This window comes from Hemicordylus capensis, chromosome 3 (genome assembly GCF_027244095.1).
Source record: "Hemicordylus capensis ecotype Gifberg chromosome 3, rHemCap1.1.pri, whole genome shotgun sequence".
Classification (NCBI taxonomy): Eukaryota; Metazoa; Chordata; class Lepidosauria; order Squamata; family Cordylidae; genus Hemicordylus; species Hemicordylus capensis.
The window spans coordinates 311,646,118-311,660,500 of NC_069659.1; the positions used below are offsets into that span (position 1 = coordinate 311,646,118).

The window sequence follows — 14,383 nt, forward strand, 5'->3', positions numbered from 1 at the left end:
CTCAAACTGCTCTCTACTACTCTCTTTTCTATAGTTTCAGACTCATGAACATCAACAAATGTTTTAAAAGTGTTCATCTTGTTGGGGGAATTTCCCATTGTTAGACAAGCACAACCAGTGTTGCCCTGTTTTGGGGAAGATCATATCGTCTGGACATGGAAGATCTGCCTCTCTTTTTCTAAACAGACCAAAAAAAGTATAGAATTGATTCTTAGGGCTTCTTTAAACGAAAAAGCACTGTGCCCTCCGACACTGATGCTGCATTCCCCATTGCCATCAACATCCACCATTTGATCTCCTCAGACCATCAACACTCAATGTTTACATTGAGATGTTCATCTAAGAGAGCCTCCCATATCCTACATGTCAGCTTAGTGCACCGTAAGGAGGTTTTTAAGAAGCCCCATGATGTCTCTAAGGAAGGATATCACAAGCACCATAAGAATCAGAAACATTATAAGGAAGAATCCTCATCATGCTAGACTTCTAAATATAAGAAGACCTCCTCCTCAGCATCAGTCCCAAAGTTGTCTATCCCAGCAGAGACCTCAAGTCATTTGATGCAGCCCACTGTCCGCTGTTGACAATGGTGGAGGACAAACATCAAACTCCTCCTCCCTCAAACCCAATTTACCTTCTAATGGCAAACACCTTATCCATGAAAAGTTCTTGGGGGATTCAGGATCAAACCCCTTCTTCCATGGCTCACTACATCTCCTCTAATGCCTCCTCTTAGAAGTTTTTGGATGTCATATCAACCCCAATCTCACCCCCAACATAGACACCAACACTGACCTCGAAGCCGACGATTGTGCCATACTGACACAGACACCTAAGCCAACATCGATATCAGCACATTGCCATCAACATCTCCATCTCCTGTTGCCCATGCTTCAACATTGCCAAGTGCAATACCAATGATACCCAGTGCTGTCAGCACCTCCACAAAATAACTTCCTCCTCTCCTCTGCTTAGTGTGCATACCACAGCAGCAAAGAGTACTACCTTCACTCCTAGTCTCAGCATCAATTTTCCCTCTATACTTTTAAAGTCCGAAGATCTTCCCCTGTTACAAGACCCTGTTACAAAGTCCCCTGTTACAAGATATAGAATCCATTCTGGGTTCTACGAATAACACACTGTCTTACTCCACTTCAGAGGTTTTGGATGCTACATGGTTTGGATGCTTATGAAGACCTGTACTTATTCCAAAACTCGATCAGCATCACCTGCTAGAGTAACACCAATCTCCTCCTCTCCTTCCTACTTACCAACTTACCCTTGTAAAGAGAGAGATCGCCATTCTGTACCTCCTATAGGATATATATGGCTTATTGGAGCTCCCCTGGAGCTCTGGGTTACATCCACAGGTTTGGGAAGATCCTTATCTCATGTCGTCTCCATAGCCACAGTGAAGTACGCTGGGCTAAGACAACTTCAAATGTGGTTTCTGTCAGTATTCAAACCGAATGTGGACAGTCAGCAATTGTGGCTACTCATCACTCAGCCAGTCTTGCAGTATCATCAGTGGTGGTCTTGAAGGAAGAATCTCTCCAAGGCTGTTCCTTTCCAGCCCCCAACTCCTACTGTTACAGTAACGACCAATGCCTCTCTCAAAGATTGAAGGGCTCACTGCCTGAACCTACATGCTCAGGGCCTGTGGAATGCCCAACAGTCTATGCTCTATATCAACTTCCTGGAACTATTCACAATCTTCCTACCTCTAAAGTATCCCATGATAAGAAAATACACAATTCAGGTTACTAGACAATACCACTGCAATTGCCTATATCAATCGACAATGCAGGGCAATTTCCAGGTCCCTTTGCAATTTGGCAATTCTTTGGGATTGGAGCATTCAGCACAAAGTCTTTCTTCTAGCTCATCACATAAAGGGTAAAGACAACTCTCTTGCTGATGCCTTGAGCAGGAAACAAATCCTTTTCAGCACCACAAATGGGAAGTCAACCAATCAATTCTCAACATCCTATTTCAACAAGGGGGGACCTCCCTGATGGACCTCTTCGCATCTGCATCCAACAAAAAGTGCAAGCAATACTGCTCAAGAGCAGGCCTAGGGAAAACGTCTCTCAGGGATGCCTTCCAAATGCCATGGAAGATCCATTATTTTACCTGTTCTCCTCCCCGCTTTCCCACTATTAACCAAAATCATGAGCAAAATTTTACAAGAGAAGACTAAATGTATCATTCTAACCCCATGGTGGCCAATGCAGCCATGGTTCCCTCTTCTGCTTCAACTCTCCCAGGGAATCCACTACCGTCTCTTTCAGTGCCAAAATCTCTTGTCTCAAGCAAACGGCCATGTCTTCCACCACAATCTTCAAACCTTGACTCTGACAGCATGGAAGTAACATTACTAGACAACGTTTTACTAAATGAAAGAAAAGCATCCACTAGGCCCAATTACTCTGCACATGGAAGAAATTCACCCAGTACACAAAAAACAAAATTGTTGACCCTTTCCAGGCCTCCATAAAACAACTCTTGCTTTATCTTACTTCCCTGAAACAATGAGGACTTTCTAACTGTTCTATTAAAGTCCACATGGAGGTGTCCAGCTACTCGCCTGGGTTGGGATGCTAAAACACTCTTATCCCACCCTGACTCCAAGAGGTTCCAAAGAGGTATTGTTTTCCCCCAGTAAGAAAACTTATAGAACCATGGAGCCTTTCTTTAGTATTGTCGTCTTTGACAGAGGTAACATTTGAACCCCTTGCCTCTGCCCCTTTGAAATTGTTAACCAGCCTAAGACAGCCTTTTTGGTAGCTATAACGTCTGCCAGGAGGTACAGTGAATTGACTGCATTAAGGTTAGACACTCCACCTTCCCATACTAAATTATTTCCTGATAAAATAGTGGTGAGGACTGACCTCTCTTTTACACCTAAAATAGTTTCTGGCTTCCATTCCAACCAGGATAACGTTCTCCCTGCATTTTTCCTGAATCCTGCCTTCACTCTGGAATGATCCCTCCACACTATGGATGTCTGTAGAGTCCTCTTTTTCTAAATGGACAGAACCAAAGGCTTTTGGAAGACAAAGAGGCTATTCGTCAAGGGTCACAATAAGGGCAACACTACTTCCAGACAAAGATTTTCTCATTGGCTCATAGAGCTCATTTTCCTGTGTTACAAACATCGAGTAAAACCTCCTCCAACTATTAGAGCCCATTCCATCAGAGTTATGGCTACCTCTGCCACACATATGTCTACATGTATGGAATTGGTGTTATGGGCATTTGTAAAGGCATTTGGAAAACATGATCTTCTAACCTACTGTTCATAAAGCATTATGCTACTGATAATCAGAACAATGGCTGAATCTAATTTTGGGTAGGCAGTTTTAAAGAAAGTCCTTTGATAACATCCTCGCATCGTGCCATCTCTTGGTGAGCTTGTTCATTACCCATGTTGGGGATGATCCCAGATCACCATAAAGATAAACAGGTTGCTTACCTGTAACAGGCGATCTTTGTGATCTGGTGTCATTCACAACACCTGCCCAGCGTCCCCAGTGCTTGGATGTTGTCTAGTCACTTACCTTCAGTATTGTTGTTTTTTAAAAAGGAACAGCCCTTTTGCAGTCAACCAGCAACACACTCTGCTGCCCAATATACTGAGTGTGCTTCAAATGTGAAGGATGACACTTCAGAGCACCTAGAGGAAGCTATGAAATCTTTCTGTGGGGCTACTGTGCAGGCACATTGCCCATTTTGGAAATGATCCCAGGTCACCTAAATATCAGGTAAGCAACCTGTTTTTACTTAACTCACAAGGCTGTTGTAAGCATTTTGTCTAGACAACACTGTACATATGAAGTACTTTGCACTCAAAAAGTACTATGCAAATGTGTATTACTATTTTTAAAAGCTCTAATCGTTTTTATGGAATTATAAAAAATAATTTGAGTGGTTTTGAGTGACATTTCCCAGAGTATTATGGCTACTTCCTACATTTTATTTTTTTCAACACACATAGCATACATCATAAAGCATTGTGTGTGCAAAGGTGACATTCATGTACATCTTTATTAAGCCATAAGTCTTAAAACGCCATCAGAAATAATGATCCTGGAGGATTTATGTAAATCTGCTTAATACCATATGTCCAAATTCCAAGATTAACAGTTTGCAAAATACATACTTTTTTTACCATGTGCTGTAAAATAAGAAAACTGTTCCATTGCAATTGCTATAGCAGAACAGTCATACTACTAGTGTGAATGTTAACAAAAATGACAACTGGAATTATCTTGGGTTCTGGTGAACTATAAAGGCATATGTAGAACTGTTTCTTCTCAGCTGTGAGAGCTAAAACCTAATTTCTGTCTTAAGTGTATAGAGACTCACAGGGCCTGTTTAACAGTTCTTATGAACAGTAGGTCTTGCAGAAAATTTTGTGAGATTTGACATGTTAAATCATCACATATCGCCTTAAGATCTGGATAGTGATCCGTTGGCCCATTCGAATAATGGGGAACCTCTCGGGTCGATTAGATAGCTCCTCGCGCTCGCCCAACCGTACACTCGTGCCGATTTTCTTTTTATATGCAATGGTTGGGCGCTCATTAGTCAGTTTCCTTTTGACCACCACAGCGCTTAGCCCTCGGCTAGGCTCCTTGTGTCAGAGAAAACAACAACATATCTTTCTACAAGGGAAACAAAGCGGAACAGAGTATCTTTTAGTACGAAGCAACAAGGCTTCTAAATAATACATATCAGAGACAATAAAATATCACTCTACAGAGGAGTCCGTATAAATGGAGCCTCAAAGCGAGCTTATCAACTCCGGAAATGGAGACAAAGACAACGTTCAAGCATTGTATAAAGTGCTGGGCAAAACTACCTACAAGAGACCATCATGACACCTGCCTTTTATGTTTAGGGGAGGGTCATAATACTAAAACTTGTGGAATCTGCTGTGCTTTTTTGAGGCAGACTCAAAAGAACAGAGCATTACGCCTCAGAGCAGCCCTGTATGATGAGGCGCTGCTCCCGCCCACACCATGCCCTGACTTGCCATCGATAGCAACCTAGATGTCAGCTTCAAAGCCGAATGACCGCAGAACTGCCGAAAACAAGCAGTCTAGAACTGGGTCATCGGAGCAACCTTTTAAGGCACCCAAAGGGCTTCCCAAGTTGCATATGCAAAAAGACCGTAAACACAAACGTTTACATCCAAATCCCATGGATCAAGAAGAGCCAGTACCGGCTAAGCGTCATTGCACGCCGTCGCCAACAGCTGTTCAGGGAAGCCCGTCAGCATGAGCAGCAAGGGTACCTTATAAACAGGGAGAATATGGCTGCAGTGTCTCAACAACAAACACGGAGAATGCCCTGAGTGTTGCCGCTGATATGTAGAGCGCGACCTCAAAGGACTCGGGGGGCGGGGGCTGGACTCATGGACCTATGCTCGGTACCGTTGCCAGCACCCATAACGGCAGCGAGGAGATACCTCCAACTGTCTCCTGCTTCCACGCCAGCACAGTCCCTCTCAACCCCAAGTGCTACAGGCATAGGGGTGAGCCTGCCACAATCAAATGTTACAACTATCCCTGCATGCAATTTAGACCAGGGAGAGGATGAGACAAATACTCTGCTAGAACTCTTAAACTCCTCAAACCTGCATAACAACTCTACCTTTCAAGGTTTCCAGGGAGAAGATCTAGGGGAAGAAGCACTCATAATTCCACCTCCTAAGACTCCATCGATATCACCGATAAAGGATAGGCAGTGCCTACCCAATACACCACACCACACTCTATTCCAAGGACGAGTTATGCCTATTCAAGCACTGCCTGCACAAGTAGTTTCTGAAGCAACAACTCCACCTACTGCACAACCAGCGCACCTATCTGCGGGTTATGTTGAATACGTTCAGTGGAAGATGCAGCAGCTCTCAAGAACTCACCAGCCTACACTTGAAGAACAGAATAAACAGAATTACAAGAAACCAAATGCGACTAGGCAGTCTGCAGGACAGGGAAAGGAGAGTCCACCATCTTCACCAGAATTAGGACAATGTTCCATGGACTCAGAGGACACTGACTCAGAGGTAGACAACTGTCATTCTGACCCACCTTCTATAGTGACTTCAAGACCCTCTGTAACCCCAACTGAGGAACTGAAGGTATATCATGCCCTCATTAGGGAAATGGCAGAATCCCTGGATATGGACCTAAAAAAAAACAGAGGCTGACCTGCCAGACCCAGTGTACAATATGATGGCAGGGGCTAGGTCATTGTATTCTTCTGCGCTACCAATGATACCAGTTATTACCAAGGCAGCACAGACCGCTTGGGAAACATTAACAGTGTCTACTCCTAAGAGGCTTGAAAACCTGTATAAAGTACAGGAGGCAGATAATACTTACCTGATAAACCACCCTGTTCCGAATTCCTTGGTAGAGGACTGTGCCAACTCGGGAAAGGGAGGTCGCCGATACACCACACCTCGGGATAAAGAAGGAAGGAAGATTGATATGCTTGGACGCAGAGTCTACTCTACATCCAGTCTTGCCATCAGAATTGCTAACTATGCGGCCTGCATGGCCCGCTACAATAATTTACTTTGGGACAATCTTTTCCAGGACTCGACCTCTATGTCTCCACAGGAATTACAGGACAAATTCACTGAGGTATATAATAAAGCAACCAGCATCACCAGACAATAACTTACTGCTTTTAAACATCTAGCTGAAACTGAATCAAGAGCCATCGTAACAGCTGTCGCAATGCATAGGTATGCCTGGCTCAGATCTACACTCCAACAAGATATGCGTGACAAAGTAGAAAACTTACCTTTCAACAGAAAGGGCCTATTTAATGACACCACCGACACCACAATTAAGCCCCTCAAAAAATCGAAGTATATGGCAAAGACTTTTATGACAACATTCTCTACATACATAGGAAACACAAGAAACTGATTTGTCCCACAACATTACAACAACAAATACCAATATAAGAAGAAATTCAACACCCATTCAGATCTTTCCAGAAAAATAAGGGATACAATCAAAGAAATAAGGCTCAAAACACCCGAGCCAACAAGGACTCTACAAAGCAGGGTTTTTGATTGCTCGGTCCATCCACTGCACATAGATACACTTCCCAAGACCCACAACATCGGTCTGGTAATAGCCAGCAGCTCTAACAACCTGCAGATTCCCAAGGCACACAACAACGGCCTTGTAGTTGCTAGCAACTCCATCAAACTGGCAAGCCATGCTCAAGCATGACACAATATAACATCAGATCGCTGGATACTCAGGATTGTGGAAACTGGGTATGCAATAGATGCAACACCCCCATTCTCAGGACTGAGGTTTACCAAGGCAACTCCAATACTCCTGGAGGAGGTGCAAGTGCTATTTAAAAAAACAAGCGATTGTACCTGTGCGGTGGACAAGCAGACTGAAGGGGTTCTACTCCCGCTATTTCCAGATACCGAAGCGGGACGGAGGGATCCGAGCCATCATGGACCTTCGAGGCCTCAACAAGTATATTTGGACACGGAAATTCAGAATGACAACGCTGCAGGCAATCCTATCCTTCCTAGCACAGGACGAGTGGGCAGCAACGTTAGATTTAAAGGATGCCTACTTTCAGGAATCCAGGAGAATTACCGGAAATATCTAAGGTTTACAGTGGGAAGTGCAGTATACCAACATGCAGTCTTGCCTTTCAGACTTTCAACCGCCCCACGAGTTTTCACCAAGGTGATGGCTGCAGTGGTGTCTTATCTGAGGACACAAGGTCTGTCGGTATACTCTTACTTGGACGATTGGCTCATAACCAACAACAACAGGGAACAGCTTATCAGTCAAATAGTCACAATGGTGCAACTCCTCCAGGACTTAGGCATCAACATCAATTGGAAAAAGTCTCACCTAGAGCCAAGGAAGCACCTGAACTTCATAGGAGCAATTTTGGACATGGACACAAAGAGAGCATATTTACCACTGGAACGTTTCCAATGCATCAAGGCTCTAATCCTGCAATTTCAGGCCAACCCTACACAGAGAGCAAAAAGGGTACAACGGCTCATGGGGTTAATGGCATCCTGCAATTCGACAGTGCGCTACACCCAGTTGCGCATGCGGCCGCTGCAGAGTTGGTACCTCAGGCACTTCCTCCCCAATATAGACAGTCAGAAACAATGTTTACACATTCCAGAACAGGTGTTGAACTCACTACACTGGTGGGTCAAGGAGGACAATCTTCTTCAGGGGATCCCATTCAAACCACTGACCCCAACTCATTGTATGACCACGGATGCATCCCTAGTAGGCTGGGGTGCATATTGTGGAACACATCGGATCCAGGGCAAGTGGACAAACAACCAAGCCAAACAGCATATAAATTATTTGGAACTTCAGGTGGTGTTTCTAGCACTGAAGGCTTTCAAACCCATTCTCACTGGGTCTGTGACACAGATTCAGATAGACAACACGACAGCGATAGCCTATCTCAACAAACAGGGAGGCACAGTTTCCCTATCGCTATGCAACCTGGCCATGAGGCTATGGGACTGGTGCATTGCCCACACAATATACCCAGTGGCCATACATATCAGGGGAAAGGACAATGTATTGGCCGACAATCTCAGCCGAACCAATGTCTATGACCAGAGGCATGAATGGGAGATCAACGACACCTACCTTTTCAGGATTTTCCACCTATGGGGCAGTCCAGAAATGGACTTGTTTGCTACGTTTGCCAACAAAAAATGCTCCAAATTCTGCTCTCGTGCTGGCATGGGCAAGGCATCACTGGGCAACACGTTCCAACACAAGTGGAACACGGGTCTCCTATACCTATTTCCGCCTCAACCGCTGATTGGCTTCCTGTATCCTCTTAACGCCTTGGTGGCCACGGCAACCCTGGTTTGCGCCACTACTACGACTTGCTCAGGCCAATTACCACCAATTTCCACTGGTGACTGACTTACTCCGGGGGGGGGGGGCAAGTTTGTCATCCAGATGTGGAAACGCTTTGACTGACAGCCTGGAGAATAGGGTTCTAAAGCGCATATTGCTTAACACTAGACGCCGCACAACGAGACGTAATTATCTCAGTAAGTGGCCTATGCCAAAGAGCCACTGTGAGAGAAGTGCAACTTCATTTAGCGTCTTTAAAACTTGAAGGGTTTAGCAATGTTTCTCTAAAGGTACATTTGGCAGCCATCTCCGCTAAGCACCCCGGATGGGATGGCAAAACCTTATTTTCACATCCGGATTCCAAAAGGTTCCTAAAAGGCTTAAATCTATACCCACCAATAAAGCGGCCAATAGAACAGTGGAGTTTATCGTTGGTACTATCAGTCCTTACTGAAAAACCATTTGAACCACTGCATACATCGACGATGCATGACCTGACGCTCAAGGTGGTTTTCTTGGTGGCAATCACAACGGCGAAACACGTGAGTGAATTGGCTGCCTTGCGCGTAGATAAACTTTACACTCATTTCTACCTGCACAAGGTTGTCATGAGGCTAAACCCTAGTTTCAGACCAAATGTGATCATGGATTTTCACATTAACCAGGAAATCGTATTGCCTACCTTTTTTTCAGGACCCAGAAACACCATTGGAAAAGGCACTACGTTCTCTTGATGTACATAGGGCACTCTTCTATTATCTGCAAAAGACAAACTCACTAAGAAAGACTGAAAGGCTATTTATTGCATATAAGGGGAAGAATAAGGGAATCCCCTTTTCAAGACAGTGAATCGCACACTGGCTAGTACAACTAATCTTTCAAGCTTTCAAGTGCCAAGGTGTACTTCCGCCAAAGACTATTCATGCGCACTCGACGGGAGCATGCTCCACCTCGGCTGTGCACTTGTCAGGAGTAAAGATGGAGGACATCTGCAGAGCTGCCACGTGGTCCTCTCAACAGCCATTTATCAAGCACTACGCCATAGACCTGCGCGTGACTAGGCAAGCAGAGTTCAGGAGGGCAGTTTTTAAAAGGGTGTTAACATAGCAGGACGGCTGCTGCTCCCACCACATTTAGGAAAGCTAACTAATCACCCATTATTCTAATGAGCCAATGGATCACTATCCAGATAGACAGGTTGCTTACCTGTAACTATTGATCTGGAGGTGATCCGTTGGATTTATTAGATCCTCCCAAACCAACCCTACAGCGTTAGCCGTCTGCACTAAGAAAGAAAGAACAGAACAAAACCCAACGTCGGATCATCACTAACTGGCGGTCGGCAAGAAACTGACTAATGAGCGCCCAACCGTCGCATATAAACAGAAAATCGGCATGAGCAGACAGTTGGGCGAGTGGGAGGAGCTATCTAGTCAACCCAAGAGGTTCACGCGCAAGCGCGGACCCCCATTATTCTAATGAATCCAATGGATCATCTCCAGATCAATAGTTACAGGTAAGCAACCTGTTTATACTGTTATAGGGTTAGTATATTAACCCACACATGTACTAAACGATAGTACTATTGTCCAATCTTTGAACAATAACCTTTCAACACTAGTTTGAAAGCTTGGATTGCATGTCTTAAAAAACCCTACACTGCTAGAAAAAACGCTCTGTGGAACTTTTGAAATGAATATATTTCTTCAGAATCTAAAACTGAAATTTGCCATTGCAGATAACCAGTGCAGGACAACTTCACTGGTTGATGTCCAGACTACTGTTTTACTTGCACAATCATGTTGTGCTAGCCAGATGTGCTAAGTCAGGAGTGCTAGCCAGATGTGCTCTCAGGAATGCAACACTAGTTGCATTCCCGACTAGTGTTGCGCTAGCACATGCATGTTTGCACATACATGCACTCACTACCTCCGTGTTTTGCAGGGAACTTTTATGCAAGAGCACAACTACAAACATGCCTCCAACTCTGCACAGCTATACTACTTTCTTGCACTAGGACAACTTTGTTCATTGACCAAGCCCAGCATTAGTCTGGATATTGGCCACTGATGTTTTTCATTGCCCAAGCTTGCAAAAATTCATTTAGGCAACTTCATAGAATTAAAGGAGCTTTTTATAGTTCCCTGTCCTGTTGATTTTAATTTCATAGGCCACATCATGCTCACCCTAGCAGTTTTGTGCAAAAATCAGATTTTAAAAAATTAGGATGCTTCTCAGTATGGTGACTTACACACTGTACCATTTTATATTTCTCTCCCCAAAATTGATAATAGATGGGTATCAGGGTACATTGACTACAAACCTCAAAATAGAGATCTGTCATTCTAAATATAAATACTTTGTTTCCCTAGTTTGAGTGTAGGGTTGAAATTGTCAACCTCTGAAGCAGGTGATATACCAGACATTATTTCAGGGTACCTGTACAGAAAAGGTAAACTGGAAATGGAACGAATAACTTACATTTTTATCAGCTGGAGATGGAAACTCATAAAGACAAAGAGAAGAATTTAGCCAAGAAATCTTCCTTTAATATGTTTCAACAGATATATATAAAAACTTGTTCAATCAAAGCACCTTTCCTCTTAAATGTGTACAACTTCTGAAGCTAAAAACTGTATATTTTAAAGCAGATATGAAGAGCTTTTTGTGTGCACCAAATCGGCTTTGCTGATTTCCCTTTTCAGTTGCAGCCTTCCATGCTGGATTAAATGTTCTTGTGCAGGGTTCTCTAACATTCAGGAGTAGCTTTTCAGAGACCAACATCCTGACTAATGCTGCATGCAAGAATCCAAAAGAACTATACGTGAAGCAGCTAGATTTCCACTTCATCAACCTGGGCACTCATGTGCAGTTTTCATTGGTCTCCCATTCAGTGCCTATTGTTCAGTGCTGGTCAGGTTGTGGGCCAGAGAGCACAAAGGAATGGTGAATGAATGGAGGGCTTGGCCAACATCAGGAATCAGCCATGTTGAGCACTGGCTCAGGGTCCCACCGCCATCGGAGAGCTCACCTGGCCAATCACTGATCCCAGTGCCCACCTTTGTGTAGTGACAGTGATGGTGGGAGTCACTTGGTCAAGATAGTCGCTCTGTTGCCTTCTCCCATCCTCAACATCTGCAAATAGGCTTCTTCCAGAGATTATGTAGGTGCCTCTGAAGGGAGCCCATTCAGATAGGAAGAATGGGAGATGATGACAAACAATATTGCTCACCTGAGTGAGTCATGCTGTCATATATCTGGCACCATCTTATTCTAAAATGGCAGTGCTGTAGCTGCTGCCCACTGCCACCCAGTAAGCACTGGGTCCTGGCTAGCTTACCAGGTGACTGTGGGCAGCTGTGAATGCTTCTTTCATGGCAGAGCCATTTTAGATTTCCTGTGCCCTGCCCCCCATTGTACAACAGCAAGTTGAGACATCTGGGAAATCTAAAGGGTGTAACCATGAAGGAGGTGTGTCTGTTGCTGCTAAACTTGCAGGGTCCCAAAAGTGGGGCATACTAAGCAGTGTTGGACAGCGATATATACTCCAACTCTGGCATTGCCACTTGCAACAAAAAGCAGTTTAGATTTCCCAGATGCCCTGCCCTTCTGACATACATTGGTGTTCTGGGACATCTCAGAACTCTTAAGTAGCACTGCTGTTTCAGCTATGGGTGCTGGCACTGAAGGAGGAGTGTTTGCTGCCCTATATGCTCCCAGGGACTGTCAGGCTGGGTGCCCAGTACATGCCATCAGAGGACCCAGCACAGGCCTTTGCCCCACTTTCCAGCCTGACACCAGCCCTGAATGGGAGTGCCTGAAATGTCCCAATGTATGCATATTACATCATATGCAGTCATTGAAGCATGTTTATCTTTTTTATCTCTTAGATACACTCTTTCAAATGTGGATACAACATTTGAGGGAACACCAGAAGATATGACAGTTGTGGATGCTGCTTCTTTAAGACGACAGGTATCTAAAATACTTCAACTGTTTTATTGGTACTTAGGATGCCACTTACCAGTCATATGGTTAATACAGTATATGTTAAGATAATCAATGCAAGGGGGACATAATTAAAGGTGTACACTTGGAACTGTAAATGTAACTCTTCTGAGGCACGGAAATATAATTGCTGTCTCTGCATATTGTCATGTCTAGGACACTCAACAGCACTTTGTGTGATTGCTGTTTCTGAAATATACAGGAGCCCTCCAATATCGCGGGGGTTATGTTCTGTGAAAGTACCACAAATGAAGAAGCCACAATATTGGTCTGCTTAACCTAACCCAAAAAATGGGGTTAGGTTCCACACTCAAGCTGCACTAGTGGCTGGGACGTGTTAAGATAGGGGTGTGCAGAACCAGTTTGACTGGTTCAAACTTGAACTGGGCCAGCTTCCAAAAAGGGGCTGGTCCGAGTTCAAACTGAACTGGGCCCAGTTCAGATCACCCCTGTTCAGAATGCTTGTAAAGGGGAATCAGGTGTAATGTAATGTCTGAAGAGGGCTTTTGTGGTCACTGAAGTCTAGAGTGAGTGAAACAGAGAAACCTTGAAGTAATTAATACATGTGTGCTAAGCATTAAAGCTGAAAGAATCCCCCCCCCCGCCTTTTTTTTATTTAGATAATCAAACTTAATCGCCGTCTACAGCTTCTGGAAGAAGAAAACAAAGAACGCGCTAAAAGAGAAATGATCATGTACTCAATTACTGTCGCTTTCTGGCTACTAAATAGCTGGCTTTGGTTTCGGCGCTAGAGATGTCCATAATACTTCGAAAAAAATTGATTGGATGGTTGGGAAATATAATTTGCAAAGTCCTTTGTTTCTATTTCTGAATTGTATGGTGACTTATGATCCATGCACTGGAAACTTCTGCCACAGTAGACTGCTGTAACATAATAGTACAGTGTTAAAGGGATACCTGGACAATTCTATTTATTTTTTCATATTTGTTGTAACATCTGGTTACCCCCTTTTGCATGCCTCGATGTACATTTGAATTGAATTATTTTGCAAAAGGAATTGCCTTGTTTCAACCTAATGAAGGTGTCCTGCTGACAACTCTGTCAGAAGAAGAAAACGTTGGATTTTTTAAAAATTCTGCAAAATAGCATAACTTAAAGTATGAATTTCTCATTGTTGTTCCATTATTAAATGCAGCAGCTTTATAGCTAACCTCATTGCACTTGTTTTCTTTTAGCCAAATTGAACACAGTAGTCTGCCAGATTAGCATCCTAGCTCATGCGTATCTCTTCTTCAAGCACATGTACATATTGACTAAAATACATTACTTGCTAATATGTCAACAGAATATCTAGAGGTGTATGTAAGATGTGTTTTAGCTTTAGTTTTGCAAATGTTTTTTCTAAATAAATGAATAAATACATTTTTAAGCAAGTCGACAGATCACATAAGTGATCTAAAGATTATGGCAGAAATAACAATGGGGATGTATTTAATAAAACAGTCAACCCAAA

General features: G+C 43.6%; 1 protein-coding gene across 5 annotated transcripts in view; it reads left to right on the forward strand.

Annotated features, from left to right (window-relative positions):
* The window catches only part of MFF (mitochondrial fission factor), a 59,308-nt gene extending 44,925 nt beyond the window's left edge, over nt 1-14,383 (forward strand). For all 5 annotated transcript variants that reach the window (XM_053306727.1, XM_053306730.1, XM_053306729.1 and 2 more), the window contains 2 exons: nt 12,791-12,875; nt 13,529-14,383. In XM_053306727.1, the coding sequence (XP_053162702.1) occupies nt 12,791-12,875; nt 13,529-13,660 (217 nt within the window). In that variant the 3' untranslated portion in view covers nt 13,661-14,383. The remainder of the gene's footprint in view (nt 1-12,790; nt 12,876-13,528) is intronic.